Here is a 22,175-nt window from a genome sequence, read left to right as displayed (position 1 = left end):
AGCTGATGAAGCAGGCAGACTGTGTTCAAACACCTTGAGCCTTTACAGTTCCCATCCTGTCCATCAACCTATGAGTGTAGGCTGAGGAGAATTTTCAAAGTGCAGTCAGTTCTTGAGTCTGTCTTGTCTTTTACTTTCTGATGGGATCTCTATCTCTATCCTGCATGTGCGCATGTTTTAGTCAGCCAGGGATGTGTGAGCAACTTATCTAGTCCTTCTACGAAGCTCTGGTTTCCTGAGCCTCATGTTATGTTTCCCAATGGTTCACCACTGCAACCTTAAGCTAACAGAAATGTAGGATTCTCTTGTCCACTTCCTAATGAAATAAACTTTTAGTTGACAAATCAATGGTCATTTATCCTCTTCTTCAAACCAAGTCTATCCCTTACAGCAGAAAAGCTGCTGATTTTCCCATCAGCCCCATACTGGTCACACTACTATTCTTGCCAACAGCCTGGGAGCAAGCGTGACAAGTGCAGTCTTCAGCAGGAGGTCACGGATTCCAACTGTTCTTAACCAAAGTTCTGGCAAGAATCATTTTTAAGCATAACTGCTACTCAATTTATTGTCTGCCCTTGGTCAATTTCCATAAGTGGTTGCTTTTGACAATTTTTTCTTGTTGTATACTTGATTTTTGTGGAGAAGATTCACTAACTTCTTCATGCGACCACAGCCAAAGTCCCTTCAATCCTAAATCTTTCTGAACATATTTGAGCATAGTTATTTTAAAGTCTGTCTCTGATAACTCCAATATCTGGATCCCCAGTGGGGAGATGTGGGAAGGTGTGTGTGCGTCTACTTTTATCGCTTCCCTTTCTGTATTCAATGGCATGTTATTTCCTAATGAGCTGACTGTTTTTGATTGAGTGCAGACATTCCACTTCATATAACAGCAAATTCCCTCATGGCAAAGCCAGTTTTAGAGCTCTGCTTACTTCTCTTGCTTCCCATTGTCACTTAGTTTTGGGCATCTTAGTATTTCTTACTTTCTTGCCAGTGTGTCAGTGTATTTAAAAGTAATTTTTTATTTTTTTTTCTTTTTCTTCCCAAAGCCCCCCCGGTACATAATTGTATATTCTTCATTATGGATCCTTCTAGTTGTGGCATGTGGGACGCTGCCTCAGCATGGTTTGATGAGCAGTGCCATGTCCGCACCCAGGATTCGAACCAGCAAAACACTGGGATGCCTGCAGCGGAACGCATGAACTTAACCACTCGGCCACGGGGTGAGCCCCTTCAAAGTAATTCTTTAACGCTTATTTAACATTTTTAGAAGATTTCAGAGACAGAGGATCTGTCTGCATTCCTAGCCAACCGTCATGCTAGATATGAAGTCTTCAGTTTGTCTCTGTACCATTTATCTCCTAGCAGAGGGTATAGTAGTGGTTAAGAGAATAGGCTTGTATAGTTGCATGCTTGGTTCAAATCCCAGTTCCATCAATCAGCAGTCATGTATCCTCAGCTAAATTTCTTTGTTTTTTTTTTAAAGATTGGTACCTGTGCTAACATCTGTTGCCACTCTTTTTTTTCCTTCTTCTCCCTAAAGCCCCCCAGTATGTAGTTGTATATTCTAGTTGTGGGTCCTTCTGGTTGTGCTATGTGGTACGCCACCTCAGCATGGCTTGATGAGTCCATGTCCAGGATCCGAACCCATGAAACCGTGGGCCACTGAAGTGGAGAGTGCGAACTTAAATGCTCAGGCACGGGGCCAGCCCCTCAGCTAAATTTCTTAACCTCTTTTTGTCCCAGATTCCCTAGAGGATTATTAGAAAGATTAAATATGCAAAGCTCACAGAACAGTGCCTGTCAGCGCTCAGTAAGACCAGCTATGGTGACGATGCTGCTGACTACTGTGACACACTGACCTGGTCTTGCACGTCCTCATCACACAACTCCAGCTGCATGATGCGCTCAAAAGGTCGGAAGAGGGCTTCATTAAAGTGAAAATGAGGTAGCTCGTTCCAGTCAGTGAGAACCTCTGTCAGTATATCGTGGATGAAGGAAACAGCCTTCTGAGACACATGTCTTTCCTTATGGCAGGCAGCCTGCAAAATTCACGAGAGAGCAGAACACCATCAGGACCTCAGGCAAGTAAGAATGTGCCTTCTGAAGGTTTTCCTCACCCCCTCACTGCAGGGAGGTGGGAGCAGCAATTCTGTTACAGGAAAAGAATTCCAAGAGATTAGTACAGATGAACAGCATACTAACTTGAATTTTTAATAATTTAGCCAACTGAACAGACACAACTCCAATTTCACTTTAATGTTTCTGGAAAAATCAGAGTTTCTAGTAATTTCTTCTTTCTTTTCTGTAACGTGACAGTTTTCTTGGGTAGTACAGAACACGCTGACTATAAGGACACCAGAACCTGTCCCAGAGCTGCCAGTGGTCTCATTCTCAGCCGCGCCCCAAACATGTGAAGGTCAGATGAGTCACGTGTCCCTCAGGGAGGAGGGGAAATTGCACAGTAAAGCTCTGCTGGGTTCACAGCTCCCTGTATCCATGCCCTCAGTGGTCCCCTCACACTGACCCTGGCCTTCGACATGTGACTTGCTTTAGACAACAGAACAACAGCAAATGTTACATAAGTAGAGGATTAAAAAGCAGTTCTGACTTGGGGTCTGCTCTCTTGCTTTCCTTTGGAATCCTAAGAGCGCCACGTGGACCAGCACAGCTAGTCAGCCGGAGGATGAGACCACGTGAGAGGCCCATTGGTCCATCCTCCCCAGCCTAGGCTCGTACTCACCAGTGGACCACAGGTACACCATAAGGCCAGCTGAGCCTGGCCCAGACCAGAAGAACCGCCTAGCCGAGCCCAGCTTAAATTCTGACCCACAGAACCTGGAGCTAAATAAATAGTTGTTGCTTTAAGTCACTAGGTTTTTGGGGTAGTTCATTACAGTGTAACCGATAGCTGGCAAACTGTTTCTCTGTAACTAAGTCGTTATTTTATTCCCCCTTTCCTTACTAGAATGTTCTCAGGTTAGTGAATTAAGTTCCAAAAAAATACTTTATTTTATGACATCTCACTACCAGATAAGCACTAAAGGACTTTAAGAATAGTATTACTGCGAAACAGGGCAGTAATTTCCCCTCTGCCTAGACGCAGCCAGTCACCACATGCTCAGACGCTTAGAGGGAGAGTAACCATACATTTTATCAAGAAGTGCCCTCCTCTGGAGAGTGAACAGGGTACTGGTACTGACTTTGTTGGGAAAACCAGGACATATGGTTCCCCTACATAGAAGGTACTGCCCAGAGTATATTTAGCTATTAGAAAAAGAGAGACTAGGAGGAACAGAAGGCATGGTGGTCTTCATGGATAGAAATGAAGCTCCAGACTCAGGCTGATACCAGAGCATAAAGAATGAAAACTGGCTGCAGGCCACCGAGCCAAGTCACACAACTGTAGAGAAGGAGGGTGTGAGCGAGGCCAGGCAGTGCTGCCCTTTGGGGTGATTCTTCAGAGGCCATGACGTATAATCAGAGAACTGTTAGCGACCAGGCGGTGGGGACCTCTTCACTTCTTTGTGGTCCCACCTGACTGGAGGCCCTGTGCTGGCTGTGCTGCAGGAGTGCCCTGAGCTGCCTGTCTCCAGTTGCTCACCTCCACCAGGTGCGGGGCCACCAGGCTCCAGCAGCGCATCACGTGTAGCAGGGGCCGTGATCTGCTCCGCACGATTCTTAGCATGGCATCCCCAAGGCGGAACAGGTGGAGGGCACTTTTTCGATCTTGGGTGGATTTAACTTCTCCTACAGGAAGGCAAGACCATTAACAGCCATAAAGCCCAAACTCAGAAACAGTTCAACCTGTTCAAGCACAGAGAGAGGATGAAAATCAAACAACTATCCTCAGACCAGTAGGATCATTCGGTATGGGCCAGTCAAGACAGGAGAGGACCCTGGACTTAAGAAAGACCAGGTGGTTCACTCACCAAGGCCAGGGTCCGCCTCTCCTGTCCACCACTGTCCCCAGTGCTGCCGTGAACAACGCCTGCTGAGGAGGAGGAACAACCGAGTGGCTGGGGGAGGGCTGGGGAATCAGGCTACCAGACTCAGAGCCTGGCTCCACCACTTGCAGCCCGGGTTACATTGGGCCAGACATTTACCCCTCCAAATCCTCAGTTTCTGGTTGTGAAAGTTGGGGTAACAAGACCTCCTTCTTAAAGTTACTTCAAGGATTAAATGTCAATATTCCTAAAGTGCTTCACACAGGGCCTGGCACACACTAACTGGCTCGCGCTCTCAGCTCCTGTCATTACTGCTGTCCCTCACCGTCATCATCCACTCTGCCAACCCCCAGTGGCACTGCTGAAACCCTCGCCACGTGGAAGGCTGCGCTGCCCAGTGACTGCCCTGCCTTGCTCCGTCCAGTCCTCCCCTGCTCTGATCTCCTGCTGCTTCTCTGCCTGTCACCTTAGTCTTCTCTACTCCTTTCTTGCTCACGTCCCCCGGCTTCTCTACTGCCAACAGAATGCTGACATCATCAGGCTCTTCCAACCAGAATGTTCCTCTCTGTTACTCTTGCACATCAAACAAACCTCACACCTCAAAATGACGGAGCAGCAGCGGTCGGCTCTACTGAGTGTGTGCTCTGTGGTAGATGCTGTGCTGCTTCTCTCCCTTTTTCATTACTTTAATTTTTAAAGCAAATCTGAAGAAGTAAATGCAATTATTGTCACTTTACAGATTAGAGAATTGAATGCCAGACAAGAGAAACGACTTAGGATGCCTGTGACGCCACAGCTGGTGGAGGAGGCAGGATCTGACTCGCATCCAACTGCCTGCAGGGCCAATGCTGCCTCCCCCAGGTCTGCCTCTTCCTGACCCTGCACTTCGCCTTTGTAAGCCCAGAGCCTGCTGACTTGTCCAGGGCAAGAGCCTGTGAGGGCTGGCTTGGGCTTGGAGGGGCTTGGGAAGTCTGCCGGGCCAGGGGAAGGCTTATGTAGCTCAGGTTCTGAAGTGTATTAAAAATCAGCAGGCAAGGACCACATGTCTCACATCAGAATCTGCAGTTAGGATCAAAAGGCCAAAGCGATCCCACTTAGAACTTCGGATTCGTAGGCATGGAGGGGACCTCAGGAGTTGTGCAATCCAGCCTACCACCACGGGCATCCCGGCACGTGGCTCTGTGCCTCTGCCTGAGCTCACCAGGACCAGGTGCTCCCTGTTTCAGCACAACCACCCGGGTCGTGGAGGGACAGCTGCATCTGAGGGCAACCCTGGGCAGTTCATACAACCCTGCTCCCTCCTCCACAGGCTGGCCTTCCTGAGGGCTTCCCCTCTCCCCTGGCCTCCTGAGTGAAGACAGTGGCACCGACCCATCATGAAAGGGATTCGTCCTGACAGCAGTTCTTCTAAGCGTGGCACCAGGTTTCTGCTGATCTGTGCATCTGGCTCCTGACCCATCCCTTCTGCAATCAGCAGCTGCTCCTGCAAGCTGGCTGGACTGAGGCGAGTGGGGTGGTTTGTGACATGAAGGGTTCCCACCCTCTCGCGAAGCTATTTGCACCCGAGTGGCCACACACCTTCTGTGTCACAAGCACAACAGTGAGTGGAACCAGCTGGCGCAGCCCCAGGCAACACCTGCAGCAGCAGCAGCACGTCCACTTACCAGAGTGACCTGCCCCACCTGTCGCACCTAAACCGGAGGACACATCTGCCCCTGAACTCGGCCACATGGCTGTGTGCAAAGGGCACGCGGATTAAGTCTTCAGCTGCTCCTGTCACAGGTCTGGGCTTTCCCTCCTAATCTGTTGGCACGGTTTCTTCAGGGAAAGAATTACCTGGCATTGCCAGGGAGTAATCCACAGTATCTGTGACAGAACGGAATAGCTGGGACTGTGACGCCTTCTTCAGCTGGTGAAGGAAACTCCCCAAAGCCATTAGGTTCAATTTATCCGTAGCATCTTCAAAGAGCCTGGATGAAACAAAAAGATCTGTTATTTGGAAACAATTCAGCAAAGTCCATACGGCAGAATGATTATGGTAATTTTGTTAGTAGTGATTAACAAGAATGTTGTGTAAACACTGTGAAGAAATGTACAGTATTTTTACACCTATTATTACTGGCTAAAATGTGCTCTAACGACGAGATTTTAACCTGAAGGGCACAGACCATGTTTTAAAAAAAATGCTTTGTATCCCCGTGGCCCAGGTCAGCCACAGCAGGCATTCACAAGACATTTGGAAAGAAGCTGGAAGATGGCAAAGAATTGCTCCCAGAAACTGAGTAGCTAAGACTGGAATCCTGAGAATCAGCCTCAGTTTCATAGGTATATTAAAGAAAAACCCAGTACGCTCATCAAGGCTTCTGCTGGGCCTCAACTGTGAGAATAATGTTGGGCTTGTCTCTGAGGAGGATACAGGGGCTGAGCAGATGGTGTCCTGTGGGCCCCCGGTGCACCCCCTCTGCCTCAGGCGCCTGCAGCCCTGACAGGTGGGAACTCAGATGCCCCTCCTAACAGCATGGGCCTTGCAGGCTTTCTTTGTTCTCCACTCAGCAGGGAGTGCGGAGGGGGAGGTGAGTGCGGGCAGCTGGGCTCAGAGGACCAGGGGCTCCTGGAACCAGATGCTGGGATCGGGCAACACTTCAGATGGCCTCATGGGGAGCAAGGCGAGCAGCCTCCCACTGCCATCCCCCAATCTGTGGTGCCAGCAGAGGGGCGGCAGCCCTGTGGGGTGCCACTGCTGGGCAAGGGACAGTGTCTGATGGGAATCAGCAGAGAAATCATTCACAATTACTGAAGCAAACACATTATTCTTGCTGTTTCACAATTCCAATTTTAACACCATTTGGTCTCTGGGTCCCAGTAACCTTTGGATGAGCAGGAGAAGGGATTACTGCATGAGTTGGACAGGTCCTACTGCGCTGTGTTAGCAGAGGAAGCCTGTCTCCAGACAACGAGTCACACAGATGTGGCCCTTAGCAGTCGGTGCCAGAGCCAGGAAAGAAGTGAGTTTCTGAACCCAGCCAGCGAGTGCTCCTCCCACCTCTCCATGGCCTGCTGGCCCCCGTGCAAACTTCCAGCACCTGTGCTGGGAGCCTGGCGCACAAACGACCGCGTGTGGAGCAGCGTGAGGCGGCACCACATGGGACTGGTGACCAAGAGCACTCTCAACATCAAGAAGTGTCACCAAACAGTTGCGGGTGTTGCTCATTTTTCTCTCAACCTTAACGTGATTGTTGGGCACCATTTCATAATACACCACACTCTTGGGTTTCAAAATATTAATGATCAAAACACAGTGGACTTTTATTTGCCAAGCTCTATTTTTACTATTTCCCAAGTGCTTCAAGTATACTAATTAAACTTCATGGCTACCCTGTGTGAGAGTCCCTTTATGACCCTGTTTTATGAGGAAGAAATCAGGGCCCAGGGAGGTGGAGGCGCCTGGAGACAGGAGTAAGAGTGCAGCTTCAGCCTGTGCTGCCTCCAGAGCCTCCTGTCCCTTGCTCTCAGTGTGGGGCATGGTGGGGCAGCAAGTTTGAAAGAAGCAAGAGGTCTGAATGACCACTAACAGATGGTTGTCCTGGGAGTGACCTGAGACTAGAGGAGCTGGGGTGGGGCTGCCCAGGCGATGGCGCACCTGTCAGCCTGAGTGGACAGCGCGAGCACGGCCTTGGCGGCACTGCTCCCTGTCATGAGGCTGCCGCCGCGGAAGTCAGAGGCCCGGCCCCGGCGGCCTTCGCTGACGAGCTCCTGGACCGAGAGTGGCTGGAGGGCTGGGGCCAGGCTCAGCGGGATCTCCTGCTCCTGGCTCTGCTCTGGGGACGCACTCTCACCCTGCGGGGCCCCAGGGAGCTCAGAGCCTCCGCATGTCTTCTGGGGCCGGCTGATGGTCAGAGCCGGCTGGGAGGTGCCATCGCTGAAGTGGGTGTGCTCCAGCACGCCCACATACTCGCAGACCCTGGAGAGGCACAGACAGGCGGGTCAGGAGCCTCGGCCCAGCCAGGCCACAAGGCACTGGCTGACTCTGCAGTCCTCCCACCCCTCCCTCCTCCCTCTCGCCCCAGCCTCTGCACCCTCTCTCTCACCCTCTCTCCCCTCGTTACGCGTATTTTCTTAAGTTGGACCAGACAGGCTAGAATTGAGTAAGGATCCTTGATTTTCTCACCCTGAGCTGGGAAAGAAGTGAGTCACGAAGCCCTGTCCATCCAGTTCCACCCTGGACAGCTTACGGCTTCCCCGTACTTCGGCTGCTTGAGCAGCTTTCCCAAGGGGGCCCTCTCCCTCTCTCTCCAGGGCTCTGATGACGACTCAGGAAGTGCTTCCTTACTCTGAGACGCCCAGTGAGTGTGTCTTTGGCTGACACAAAGGGGCCCACTCAGGGGTTCTGCCCAGCCCAGCCTGCCAGGTCCTACCAGCCCCAGGTAACTAATGCTGGGGGGGGGGTCCCCTAATCATGTAAACACAGAGAAGGGCCACAACGGATGGAAGCTGCCCACTTCCAACAGAGCCTGGACTAAGATGGCTCATCCCAGAGAACATTGGGCCCCTTGTAAAGAACGGCCTGTGTAGTACACTCTGATAGTCTGTCAGTAATTTTAGGCTCTCAGTACAATATGTCTTCTTCTTTTCCCCATTCTGCCTGTGAGGGCAGTGGGCGAGCTTCCACATTAAGCCCCTCCTACTCCTGGCTGACTCATCCTGGCTCCTCCACTGCCCTCTCGAGGTGGGCTTTCAACCCCTGAATGGTCTGGGTGCTTCTCTCTGAGAGTAGACAAACGTTTACGACTGTATTTGCTTTGAGGATGTTAAACTGAACCCAAATCAGCAGCCGCCCGGGGCAAGATGCACACGCAGGGCCCTGCCACAGGCCGTGCCTGCTCCCGACTGCCTACCCCTGCTGACGGGCCGAGCTCAGCCGAGGCGTCAGGCGTGTGCTGAGGAGGAGGGTGAGAAGCAGCTTGCAGGTGCTGCGTGTCTACCCTACCGGCTGTCCCTCTGCCCCAGTCTCAGGAGGCCCACGGAGCTGCCACATGTGCTCATCTTAGGGGCACTGTGGGCCGCGTGGCTGACTGGGCGGGGTCCTGTCACGTACCTGAACACGTGTGGCCAGCAGTCCGGGTTGTGGCTTCCCATCTCCAGGCCCACGCTGAGGATGGCGTCCATGCACAAGACGTGGGCTGTGTGCAGCCACAGGCCCTGCAGCTTCCCGATCTGCTCCAGTTTCTGCTCCACTTTTAGTTTCACTGCACCAGAAAGACATTAAAATAATGGTCCCAGAAAAAGAGAGAGAAAGGATGAAAGGGAAAGAATGCGCTGTCTGCAAGGGCAGAAGCAGAAGACGCCACTGACGTCACCAGCAGAAGCTCCTCACTGTAGGTCCCTGCGGCTCCGCCAGACCCACAGATGCCGGGGCCCTGGCTGGGCAGCTTCAGAAGTCAGATGCATCCTGAGCGGGGAGGCAGGTTCCTTCCAGGCCCAGCCATGGGTTCTGGGTCAGTCACAACAGTACGGATGGGCTTCACCCAGCCGTGAAAGCCCGGCAAAGCCATCCGTGTCCACAGCCTCCCTGCCTGTGTGCTTGAGCTGACAACGAGGAGGAATTCTTGGCAGTCTGTGAGTCCCCTCTGGTTTATTTTGTGTCATCTGTTCATGACGATGACCGTCTGAACACGTGCACATTCACTCTGAGTGCCGTGAGGACAGCTCTGTAACTGAAATTACCATGTCACTTCACTCTCAGTTTACATTTATATTTGTGATCCTCCAGTAACACTTTTTTATTGTGATAACTAATGAGAAAGGATGCAGAAGGTGACTTAAGATGTCAACTACGCACACGGCCCAGGCAAGGCCGAATGACAACGTTCACCGCGAGTAAGGTTTCAGGTCACTGGAAGATGAGTCTGGTGGGAAAGGTGAACCATGGTCTAGAACCCAGAGCGTCAGCTCGCTCCCCATGGAGGAAGCCGACCCACATCCCTGTTCAGGGGCAAACCGACTTTCAGCAAAGCATCATTTGTCTCATGGATGTGATATTGATTTTTTTTTAATTTGTAAATAATTGGAATATTCTGGTTTTATAACTTTTTAAGAATTTTAAATGTAAGGATTTTCATGTAATTTATGGTTGCATATATTAAGTAAAACTGTGATACATTTTCAGTTAACACTAGGGGTCCGAGAGCTGCTTTCACACAAGTCTCTGTACGTTACTCAAGTTCAAGGAGCATCGACGTACCTGCTTTCCTCAGCTAACGTGCGCCCATGGTTTTGGTGCCTCGCCACACCTGGCACACAGCACAGGGCAAGCTGGACCAGGCTTTCATTTCTCCTGTTCGCTGCCTGCCGTTTATCTCCATTGCCATCAGGAAGGCATTTTCTTTCCTTACATCTAGATAGTCACCCCCTTCACTGACTGACTGACTCTAACAAGTCAAGAACCAGTTCTTTCCTGAGTTTGCAAAACTCAGGTTCTTCTCTGACAAGAGCAGTTCCCGGGCCTCCTCTCAGTGAGGCCCTCCCTCCGTTTCATTTCCCCCACTCAGAAAACTGGCCCCTATGCCCTCCCCACTATAACCCGCGGGGCCCTCAGATGTGCACTTTGAGAAGAGCCACAGCAGCGGCCAGATGATGACAGAGTGTGACATGTTCAGCTTGGGGGGGGGGCCTCTGGTGTCCTACAGGCCTCCCGTTAGCTGCCATGAGCTCTTTCCTGGAGGCCAGTGGTCAACATGCCTCTTATCTCCAGAGGGATGTCCTGTAAACACTCTGGGGTCAGCCACTAGAAGAGACCCAAGCCTGCAGTCCAGCAGGACCTCGTCCTCAGCGGTAAACATGCTGGGTCTCACACCTAGAACGGGGTGAGTGTCTGCTTGCGTGTGCAGGCACGTACCTTGTGCAATGGCATCACTGGGTTCCGGGGCCTCCTTGTCCTCCTTCTCCTCCTGGACACAGGAGGCCGCTGCCATCTGGGCAAGGGCAGAGGCGCAGTTGGCTGCCACTCCTGCAGAGAAGACAAGCGGTTATCCCTTCCCCGAGCCTGTTCTCTAGCCATTTCCAGAGCAGAGCCCCTTCTCCATGGCTTGTTCCTACTCCAGCCACTCCTAGCATGCTCCATGGGGACACCCAACCACAGGTCAGCACACTACCCCCGCGTACCCAGAGCACAGCTCAGCCGCGACGCTTTCCGCAGCCCGTCGAGGCTCATGCAGATGGCGTCGCGCTCTTTCTGGTTCTGCTCTTTGAGGCCTTCAGCACCCAGAGCGAAGGCTAGCCCTTTGGAGCTCCCTGCCATTCGGCCCGTCAGCGGGGTGGATAAAGTATCGATCAAGTTCCTCCAGCAGCCAACCAGAATGTAGCGAGCAAACGCCGCACCTAGAATGTGAAGGGGTGGGGGTCACATTCCGCAGACAGGGACAACCTGGCCAGGGATGACACAGGGGTTCCCGACCGTCAGGCTAGCAGTCCTGAGCTGTGTGCAACGCTACCACGGAGAGTGCAGTTTATTGGATTATCCTGGACTGTGTTTCGCTCCGTGCTTATAAATAGTGAATGCTGTCTCATCAGCTGGGTGATGCTGAGTGGGCCCACCGGGCACCACTTCTGCAGAGACAAGGTCTCGATTTGATTACGTCAGCAGAGAAGGCGGGCACAGGGGAATTCGATGGCTGGTAGCCATGAGAGGCTGTATGTTCACTACCTGCCACGGTGGAGTCGTCAATTCTCCTGGCTTGGGCGAAAGGGGACTCTGCAGACGCCGAGGCCATCAGCTGGCCCCCAATTGCACTACTCTCTAAGCCATCGATATCTGTGGAGGAAAAAGAGGGACATTTTCCTTGATTAGAACACTCCAGTCGAAAACAAATGGCCACCACAACACTCATGTTTTCCAGCAAATATCCACTGGATCTATTATGTACCAAGTATATAACAACCTTTTATCAGAATACTAAAAATTTTACTTCATTCATTCAGTACAGTTTTCTCTCCCTGCTAGAGCATTCTTCTGTTAGCCCATTGTATACTTTATATTTGAAACAATAAAGACAAACTCTGCTATCTCCCCCATGGAGTCGAAGCAGATGTACTTGAATGCAGCACAGAGGGGACGGGAAGAGGGCAGCAGGTGTTCACTCCTCGACCCTAGAGCTTCACCCTCACCCCAAGGGGGTGAGACTTCTTTGCAAGGTGTTTGAAAATTATTTCATTATATCTTTGATTCTTACAGTAACTCCAAGAAGCTTAGAGACTTCTGGCAGCACATCTGTTTGAAAGTTGCTAAGAGAGTAGATCTTGAAAGTTCTCATCACAAGGAAAAAAAATTCTAACTAGTGAGGGGTTTGGCATTAGCTAGACTTACTGTGGTGATCATTTTGCAATATATACATATGTCAAATTGTTATGGTGTATACCCCAGAATAATACAATGTTAAATGTCCATTATATCTCAATAAAACTTGGGGAAAAAAGCAGAGAGAACTCTGTACGGCTACTAAAGTGGGAAGAGACCAGTTTCACGGAAATTAATCTGACTTAAGGTCAAATGGTCTAATGACGCTCACCAGAAATTGCCATTTATCCAGTGATAACGTTTCCTGTGTGTGAGGTGCAGGACTGATGAACTCAAGGAGTACACTTAATCTGAGCGCCGAAGTCCACAAGGCCAAGGAGCACCTGGCTGTTTTGCCAAAAACGGTGCCTCATGACCATGCCCCATGCTGCTCTCTAAGCTCTCACGTGAAATTTCTAATCGTTGACAGGACTTTAAACACTCTGGACACTGCAGACAAGGCTGCTGGGCACTCTGGTATTATTGTAAGTTCTGGTGAGCTAAGAAGGGAAGGAAGGCCCTCCGAGGTGGATGGGAACGGGAACAGCCCAGTTTAAAATCCTCCATTTCACGTCACTGGCAAACTCCCAGCAGCACTGGACGACAGAGGCACCTACTAAATGCACTGAGAGTCCCAGGAGTGAGCCCGGCTTCCGCCCAGAAAGCACTTCACATCCCAGAAGAGGCCCCAGCTTCACACCAGCAGACTTGGGGGCTGAGCAACCCCCAGCCTGAGGGAGCACACGGCGCCCTGCAGGGCCTCACACGGGAAGGGACAGGCGCTCTTGTGCGTGAATCCAGGACACTTCCCGGCACTGTCCCCAGCCGTCAGGGAAGCTTCGCGGGTCTGTGTCAAGGTCTGCTTGACACACTTCTGCTTCTCTGACGGGCTGTGCAGTGTGAGCCCCCCACCCCACGGAGCGTCATGGAGCCGTGACAAGCCACCGACCAGTCAGCATGGTGATGAGGGGAAGGCTGTTGTCCTCAGGGCTGCCCCAGTAGCCAGCTTCCCCGAGCATGTTCCTGTCGAGCACCTGATGGTAGAGTTCCTCGATCCAGGCCTGAGAGAAGACCATCAGCACCCCGCTGGTCTGGACCTGCTTCATGAACTCCTTCTACAGAGACAGACAGCATGAGAAGGGACCCAATACAACCTACGTGGACCAACAGGCTCGCCTCCTCTTCACGTCGCAGGCCTGACTGAGGCGAGGCTTATAGGAAGGCAAAACCTCACTGACCAGGCCTGGGGGCGAGGGAAGGGGACATGAGACGGAGAGTCCTAAACTCCACCAAGTTCCTTTCATTTGTGAAGTCTTTTTAAGGACCCCGTAGGAGGGTTAGGGACACTGCATTTACGTTTCCACTCTTAGATGCGTGGGAGGATTAGAAACAGCACAGGAATCTGTGACAGAGCGTCATCATATGCTGCCACAACAGCCGTGGAGATGGACTGCACTCCCTGAAGGAACACGTGTTTCAAGAGACACTCGATGTAGAGCTATAAAGGACCATGGACCCTTGGGAGCGTGCAGGTTGTCAGCAAAGGGGCGATGGCTGCTTCCCTTCCTGCAGGCTCCTGAATTCAGGCTCACAAACTGATGCTAGGACACAGCACGGGGCAGCCTGCTCAGGCTCACAGACTGATGCTAGGACACAGCACGGGGCAGCCTGCTCAGGCTCACAGACTGATGCTAGGACACAGCACGGGGCGGCCTGCTCAGGCTCACAGACTGATGCTAGGACACAGCACGGGGCGGCCTGCTCAGGCTCACAGACTGATGCGAGGCCACACCACGGGGTGGCCTGCTCAGGCAAGGGGCCAGCCTCAAGGGATCCCCATCCTGCCTACTCCACACCTCAGAGGAGGCTCCTTCATCAACATCAGCAAGCTGAGCTCTGGGTCATGAGTTGGTTGGGTACATTTTGGAGCATAATGAAGAGTTTTTCTAACAGTGTGCATCACTTTTAGCAAAGGGGACCATTCTCTGTTTATCTTCTGATGGTACTTAACATGATGATCACGTGTCTTTGAATGTGTCTTACACGTGTGCGCACTTGATAATTTCACCAGATGAAATGACTGGGCCATGGGCAGGTAGCCATTTCCAGGCACTGGGGGTGCCTACTCTTGGGGGATAGGTGGGTAGCTTTGTGGCTTAAGGCACAGTGCAAACGGCATTCCTGTTCCTTTGCAGTAACCCTTTTTCTGTCCTCCACACCCCACAGCCATCACCTGGTCCAGAGCAGAGTGGGACAGAGCTACTGGGCCGTCTCCCTCTGGGCAATGATGCTGGGCCTTTCAGCCCAGAGACACAGCTCGTCACTCACCATCACGCCAGGTGCCAGGGAGGGCCGCTTCCGGTAGTAGTCGCCATGGGAAAGCTTGAGGTTGAGGAGCAGAGCACAGTGCGCGGCTGTGTACAGGCTGTCTGCGTTCATCAGCATCTGCAAGCCCAGGCTGCTGTTCCCGTCCAGTCGGGGAGAGTGCATCATGCCTGCCAGAGAGAACAGGCGAGCTCTGGGGCTGCAGACAATGTGCTCAGAGGACGAGCAGGGAGAGCCCTGACTAGTCCTATTGAGAGGAATGCACATCCCATAGGACGTTCCCGTGGCGCAGCCACAGCCAGCAGGGAGAGTCTTGTCTATTAATTGACATTTGTTTGCTGTCTGCAATCACTACTAATATGTAGGATCTAAGAGAGGGTGGGACTTTGTTCATTCTGTTCCCCACAGAATCCTCAGCGCCTAGAACAGTGCCTGGCCCATAATGGGCCCTTAAAAATATCTGCTGAGTAAATGATAAGCATGAATGAACAAGTTTGCCATGAGAACAGAGGTGATAATGCACATAAGATGCTTAGTGCAGAAACTCACAGGTACAAACTGTTCTAAAAGTAACAACGTTCCTCAGAAAGCTGGACATAGACCTACCACATGACCCAACAACTGTACTCTTAGGACACGTCCGAAAGAACTGACCATCGGGATGTGAACAGATGCTGGGATGCCAATGTTCACACTGCACGACTCATAGCAGCCAACCGCAGACGCAGCCAGGTCCATCCATAGATGGATGGATAGACACAACCTGGGCCACGCACACACTGGAACACAGAGAGCCCTGACAACACTCTGCTGAGTGACACGAGCCAGACGCAGAATGACAACAGTGTGCAACACACTGACGCAACGCACCTGGAACAGGCAAACACACGGAGCCTGACGGTGGGATCAGAGGTGCCAGGGGTGGGGAAGGAAGCTTCTATTTGGGATGATGGAAATGTTTTGGAAACAGTAGTGATGGCTGCACAACATTGTGAATGTAATTAGTGCTACTGAATTGTACACTTACAAATGGTTAAAATGGCAATTTGTTTTCTTTTTTTGCTGAGGAAAATTCGTCCTGACGTAACATCCGCTGCCAATCTTCCTCTTTTTGTATTTGAGCCACCACCACAGCATGGCCACTGACAGATGAGTGGTGTAGGTTTGTGCCTGGGAACCAAACCTAGGCTGCTGAAGCAGAGTGAGCTGAACTTAATAACTAGGCCACGGGGGCTGGCACAGCAAATTTTATGTTATATGTATTTTACTACAATTAAAAAACAACAATGTAATATTTCAAAAGCTATTGAATTGAGCACTTTAAATGGGTGCATGTATGGTATGTGAATTACATCTCAATAAAGCTGTTAACAGATGAACAGAGAGTTTCAAGATATACACAAAATAACGGTTATTGGTTTCCCCCCCACAATGTTTTTGAAACATTATTTTATACTTGTAGTGTTTACATCTTGAAGGGCTCCTTGTGCTTTCTACAAATTAACTGAAAACCAAAAACAAACCTCAAACAATTCTGCCTCTAGCTCTAGAGATGGGCTCCTTTAGCCAGACGGCCTCTCACAGCCAGCCAGCCAGCTGTGAGAGACTGCCTGTCAGTCCCCCTCATGGGGGTGCGGTCAGCCCGCTGCAGCTGCTCCTGCAAACACTCTGAGGCTAGACTTAGGGGTGTGGGTGGAACAGTCCATCCTAAATACGTGCACACAAACGACACACACCCATACGCTCTTCAGAGCATGTCTAAAATTATCCCTTAATAAAAAACTGCCTCCTACATGAAATGTAAAAAATTTCAGGGATTACTGAATAAGTGGGAAATACAAATTGTAACTGGAATGTTTACTTCCATACCTGCGAATTTCTTAGCAAATATGCTAGTAAGACGATATGGACCAGAAGAGGCTTTTGAAGCCAAACAAACATCAAGAACTTTGCCACACTGAGAACAGTGTAGACGTGTTTTGGTGGGAGTAAGCGTACGTGTTATCCCAAGAAGACCCCCGTAGGCAGGCCAAGGCTAGGCGGGACCTTTGCCAAGCCCTGCAGAGCTCTGCAGCTGCCTTAAGAGACGCTCTACTGGGAGCACTCTGCAGTCAAGGCTCAGGTGCATCTCAAAAGGAAGGTCAGGCTGAGAGTGGGTTTTTGAAATGACACCCCTAGTCAGGACAGGAGCAGTGTGTTGGCCCTGATGGTCCACAGGAGCACTGTGCACTCCTAAGGTCCTGCTGGAGTGGGTTCCAGGGCTCCTTCCCGGGGAACAGAAAGCAGCTTTCTCTGTGGTTGGTGTTTAAACTTTTGAAACCAACTACTATTTATCCCGGAACATGTTTTGGAAAATGAGCACGTGCTCAGATCCTGAGAGTGAGAACAGCAGCTGACACACAGACCATGTTGTCTGCAGCGACGTGACCAGGCCCGGGAAGGCACTGCTGGTGGGTATGCCAAAATAGCTCGTCAGACTTGTTAGGAGCAATCTGTTGGTACTGGCCTCTATCTCTGCACAGATTAATTTCTTACATTACAAAGAGCTGGCAAATTTGAGAATCAAACAAAAGGAGGTATAATCTATCAACTTAAGGAAGATAACATTTCTTGCTATACCAGATATGGCTCACCGGTGGTATTAATAACGGAAATATCACAATAGCTATAATTTATTAAGTGCTTTCTATTTTCTACAAACAATCTTTTTTCCTACATTATTTCATTTGAAATATGACTCACTCAATTTACCAATAGGAAAGTGCTTCAGAGATGTTACGTAATTTATCCAGAGTCACACAGTTATGTGTTACTTAATGATGGGGACACCTTCTGAGAACCGTGTCATACGGCGATTTCATCGCTGTGCGGACATCACAGTGTCCTTACACAAATCTAGATGGTGCAGCCTACTGCACACCTGGGCTACACAGTCCTGATCTGATGGGACCACAGTTGTATCTGCGGTCTGTTGTTGACCAAAACACCCTTATGTGGCACATGACTGTATAGCTAGAGCTGGCAAAGGTCTTCTAGGCCAAACCCCTGGCTTCCTGCACTATGCCACGCTCTACCTGCCTCCAACGTTGTGGAAGGATCTGCTCTGCCATATCCCTCTGCAATGGATAACCTGTTTTCTGCTCATCCTTCTGACTGGTCTCACTGAAGTGTTATCACACTTGGGGTGACAAACTATAGGAACCATGACCTTTAATGTTTTCTGGCTATTTGCTTTTTCCCATGTGCTGTAACTGAAGTCCGTCCTCTATCTGTATAATTAAAACATCCTTTACTGTCAGGAGCAGGAGATGGGCCACCTGCTTGACTGGTTACCAGTGAAAGACTGAACACAAGATTAGCATAAATGACCCTGAAAGGTTTCTTCCATGTCTAAGATAACTTGATTTTTAAAAAATAAACACATTAAATACTTGATATAAAACATTTACCAGTACTGAAGAGTATAAAAAATAAGAATAGTTTCTGCTTCTCCCAAGGCCCAATAATGCCCCTCCAAGAAAGACTCACTTTCTTGTTCATACTTATTATGTAACAAATATACAGTCGTCCCTCAGTACCCGCGGGGGTTTGGTTCCAGGACCCCTGCGGATACCCAAATCCACAGATGCTCAAGTTCCTTATACAACATGGAGTAGTATTTGCATGTAACCTTTGCCCATCCTCCCGCATACTTTAAATCATCTCTAGATTCCTTACAGTACCTAATACAATGTAAATGCTATGTAAATAGTTGTTATACTGCATTGTTTAGGGAATAGTGACAAGAAAAAAAGTCTGTATATGTTCAGTACAGATGCAACCATCACAGGCCTTTCAATCCACAGTTGGCTGAACCCACGGCTGCAGAACCCTTCGGATACAGGACCTGTGGTTACGGAGGGCCGACAGCAAGCAGGACAAGGTCGCACAACACAACCTGCACTGCACCTTGGTGCCTGAGAGCAACATACTCAGATGTCTCTTGAGGTCGACACCTGTCGATCTGCCTCACTCTTTTTTAATGACTGTGCATATACCACTGCATGGTTGTTTTGTGATTTATTTAATCAATGCTCTATTGATGGATATCTATGTATTTTCAATAATGAAAAAAGTGAAATGATAAAATAACTTTTAGGACTTTTGCAAGTGTGTCTGTGTGATAAATTCCCAAAACCATAAATACATATAATAAGTTTGATAGATATGGCCAAAATATCTTCCAGGTTTATGCCAACTTTTCCTCCTAGCAACTGTGTGTAAGAACATGCTCAGGCTCTCTCGCAATGCTGGCACGGTCCACTTTCTAAACCTCTCGATAGACCATACAGCCCTGCACAGTAACAGGCATCTTTAAGTCCATGGTTCTAGTGTGTATATGACATCACTGTTTTATTTTCCAAAGACAGAAGTTATAAGAACAATTTTTTAGCTATTTGGAAAAAGAAGAAAATGAAAATAATCTGTAATCACACCATTCTAAGTATTATTAAATGTTGGTGTTAATTTTGAATCCTTCTTTTAAAAATTACATTATGACCATTATCCATATCATTAAATATTATTCAAAAACATCATTTTAAATGGCTACATAGTGTCATAAATGGCTACACTAGAACTCATTGAATTCTTCCTTTATTTTTGGGCATTCGGGTAATTTCTAATATTTTTGCTGTGAAATAATGCTATCATATGCATTTCGATATAGGAATCGCTGCTTGAGTTTCTGTTCCCTTGGTCGAGAATCCCAGGAGCCAATGAGATGCCAGGTTTCCATGGGGATCTGTCTATCAGGACTTGGGAAACTAGCACACATTTGCTGAGCTAGTTTCTCAGTCTGCGGCTGGTTTTCCACCAGGGCATCTCCGATCTATCCATCCACCCACCCTGGCACAGTGTGATGGTTGAGAGCAGGTCTCCAGAGCCAGACTGCTGAGGTTCCCATCTGGCATCGCCACTTTGTAGCTGTGTACCTAGGGTGACTCACTACCTAACCTCCCTGTGCCTCAGTTTCCTCATCTATAAAATGAGGATAATACGACCTGCCCTGTGGGGCTGTTGCATTACATGAATTAATATACACAGACAATCCAGGGCATACGAGAAGTGCCACCTTAGTCTTAGCTATTATTGCTACTGTAGGTGCATATCAATGAGCACGTTTATATGCTGAGAAATGACTCCAAGAAAAGACACTGAGATATTCCAGAGAGAGTGTCTGGGTGGTTATTATTTTTTATCTTTATATTATTATATTCTCCAAATTTCATATTCCACAAATGCCAGGGTATTGGAGGAGGGTTTTGTTAGACTACTTATTCTCTATCCCTGCTTCCAGAATACTTCTCTTCCTCCCTTTATTAAAGCCAACCAACCAACCGATCAGCCAGCCAACCAACCAGCTAACCACCACCACCCACCCAACCAACCAAACATCCTTCGTCATCTGAGGCTCACGCTGTCAGCCCACACCTTTCACTCTTCCTTAAAGCTCTCATGTGGGACATGACAGACATGGCCATATTCATGGATGACTTTGGTCTCTTGTCCCCGCTGACACCTCCTGCCAATATCCTGCATGACTCCAGCCTCCTGATGGACAACTCATCTGATGACAGGTCCTCTTGGATCCTTGACAACCATGCCATCTATCATTCCCTCTATCCCTACTCTGCCCACTATCTCCCACAGGAACACCCTGAATCGAGTCACCCCCATGCCAATGTCCTGCCTCTGATGTCACTCATTTAAATGGCCCACTCTCCAAGCAGATCTTCCTGTTTGTTTGTTCAGCCACTCCCACTACAGCAGAGTTGGATCAAATCCTCATCAGAATACATAAGGAAAGTACTACTATTATCCTTACATTACAGATAGGGATGCAGAGAGACAGGCTAAGTACTGGCCCATGTCCCAGAGCTGTTAACTGGGAGAGCTGGAATCTGAAGTTAGATGATCATGACTTCAGAGCCCAAGCTCCTGACAACACTGTATGGCCTCAAGTGCACTTTCTCTCTCTCTTTCTCTCTCTCTATGCAAAATTCCTGGCAAACCACCTTTAATTCTCTTTCTGTTTGAAACAATATTTGAGAATAGAAGTGACTAACGATACTATAAGGATGACTCTGAATCTACACTCAGCTTTTAAAACAAAATATGGTGCTGTATTAGAAACCATCAGCTGTTACTCAAAACCATTCTCTTCTATTTTAGTAGCAAAATTCTGATTTTATTTGGGGTTGCAATGTACCCTGTCTGCTGTGTAACTGGGGAAGGCCAATGAAGTTGAGGCTTATTATGTGGAACTTCTAGAGAGCTCCTTAAGGCAGCCTTATTCAGCTCAAGGTAGGCCTTTTGCCACTCCTTCCCCTTCCTTCCTGCTTGGACCATGATGTGAAAGCTGCAACTCCACTAGCAGCAGCCATCGTGGTATATGAGAAAACCTTAGGATGAAAGTCACATGTTAGCGGGGGTAGGGCAGAAAGAGCAAGCACCCGGGTCCCAGATCATTAGAGAGCGCTGGGTGGCCTACCTCAGACAATTTAGGGGAAAGAAAGCGAATCTCTTTCTTTCTTAAGTAATCATTCACTTGAGTCTTCTGCTATCTGCAAACAAACCTAACCCTTACTGAGAGAGGTGAGGTTTTCTTCCTGTGTTTTCCTTCTGTATTCCACAAAGACAATGAAGTAAATTGGTCCTACCATCTTTGGGGGTATTTAAACCCCAGACCCCAAAATGAAGCTGGCAGCAGCAGACTTGCTTTCCTGGTTTTGTCTGCACAAAGCCGGAGCTCCTTCCCAGGACTGCGGTCCATTCCCAGAGGCGCCTGGTGGGGGAGTGAGCAGCGAGGCAGAGAAGGGAGATCCTGGCTGGGGAGAGGTTGGAGGTCTGTTTCTCCTTGTTGTGTGGCAGTACTAGGGAGTCGGCAGGACCCCAGAGGAGGACGTATGATGGCACATGGGGCCCCAGCCTTGCCAAAGCATCCCGGGCCCCCACAAGCAGGGAGGTGGCAAAGTCCCAGGCCCCCTGGGGAGCAGTGAAGTGGGACAGGGGCTCACTGTCCAGGTGCCAGGAAAGCTCTAGCTCTGGTTAGACCCTGGGCTGGGGACCTGAGGGACAGCAGAGATCAAGTGTGCCACCGGCTAGGCAGACTGGGGGTCTGAAGTCAAAGATGTTTTAATTTATAGAACAAGATATTTCTTGGATGACTGAGATTCACACTTGCTAGACTATCTTGTATGAAATTCAGTACTTGATAAATATCAAGCTGCTTGTAATAAGCCTTGCAGTAAGTCTCAAGATGGTTAAGTGAACACCAGTCTAAGGAACAGCAATCCCACAGCCAAATGCCATATCCCTCCATCAATTGTGTGTGAGGCTGGCTGTTCCTTTCTGTCCCCAAGGAGCCACATCCCCTGGACACCAGTGTGTCCCATGTAGGATCAGGGCGGTGTGTCTACAGTGACCACAGCTTCCATCTGGTACCACCATTATAAACCCACCAGAAGAACCTCATACTGCCTTCAAAGGAAAGGCTCCCTTGACTCACGGGGAAGGAAGAGGTCTGG

General features: G+C 49.5%; 1 protein-coding gene across 6 annotated transcripts in view; it reads right to left on the bottom strand.

The window, feature by feature from the left end:
* Positions 1–22,175, bottom strand: part of ARFGEF3 (ARFGEF family member 3) — a 146,368-nt gene that overhangs the window by 38,715 nt on the left and 85,478 nt on the right. For all 6 annotated transcript variants that reach the window (XM_070557324.1, XM_070557325.1, XM_070557326.1 and 3 more), the window contains 10 exons: positions 14,611–14,777; positions 13,232–13,397; positions 11,653–11,760; positions 11,112–11,327; positions 10,846–10,956; positions 9,046–9,196; positions 7,591–7,911; positions 5,787–5,920; positions 3,608–3,753; positions 1,866–2,045 (listed from right to left, as the gene is read on the bottom strand). In XM_070557324.1, the coding sequence (XP_070413425.1) occupies positions 1,866–2,045; positions 3,608–3,753; positions 5,787–5,920; positions 7,591–7,911; positions 9,046–9,196; positions 10,846–10,956; positions 11,112–11,327; positions 11,653–11,760; positions 13,232–13,397; positions 14,611–14,777 (1,700 nt within the window). The remainder of the gene's footprint in view (positions 1–1,865; positions 2,046–3,607; positions 3,754–5,786; positions 5,921–7,590; positions 7,912–9,045; positions 9,197–10,845; positions 10,957–11,111; positions 11,328–11,652; positions 11,761–13,231; positions 13,398–14,610; positions 14,778–22,175) is intronic.

The sequence above is a fragment of the Equus przewalskii genome, chromosome 9, assembly GCF_037783145.1.
Source record: "Equus przewalskii isolate Varuska chromosome 9, EquPr2, whole genome shotgun sequence".
NCBI lineage: Eukaryota > Metazoa > Chordata > Mammalia > Perissodactyla > Equidae > Equus > Equus przewalskii.
This window is presented reverse-complemented; position numbering and strand designations above follow the sequence as displayed.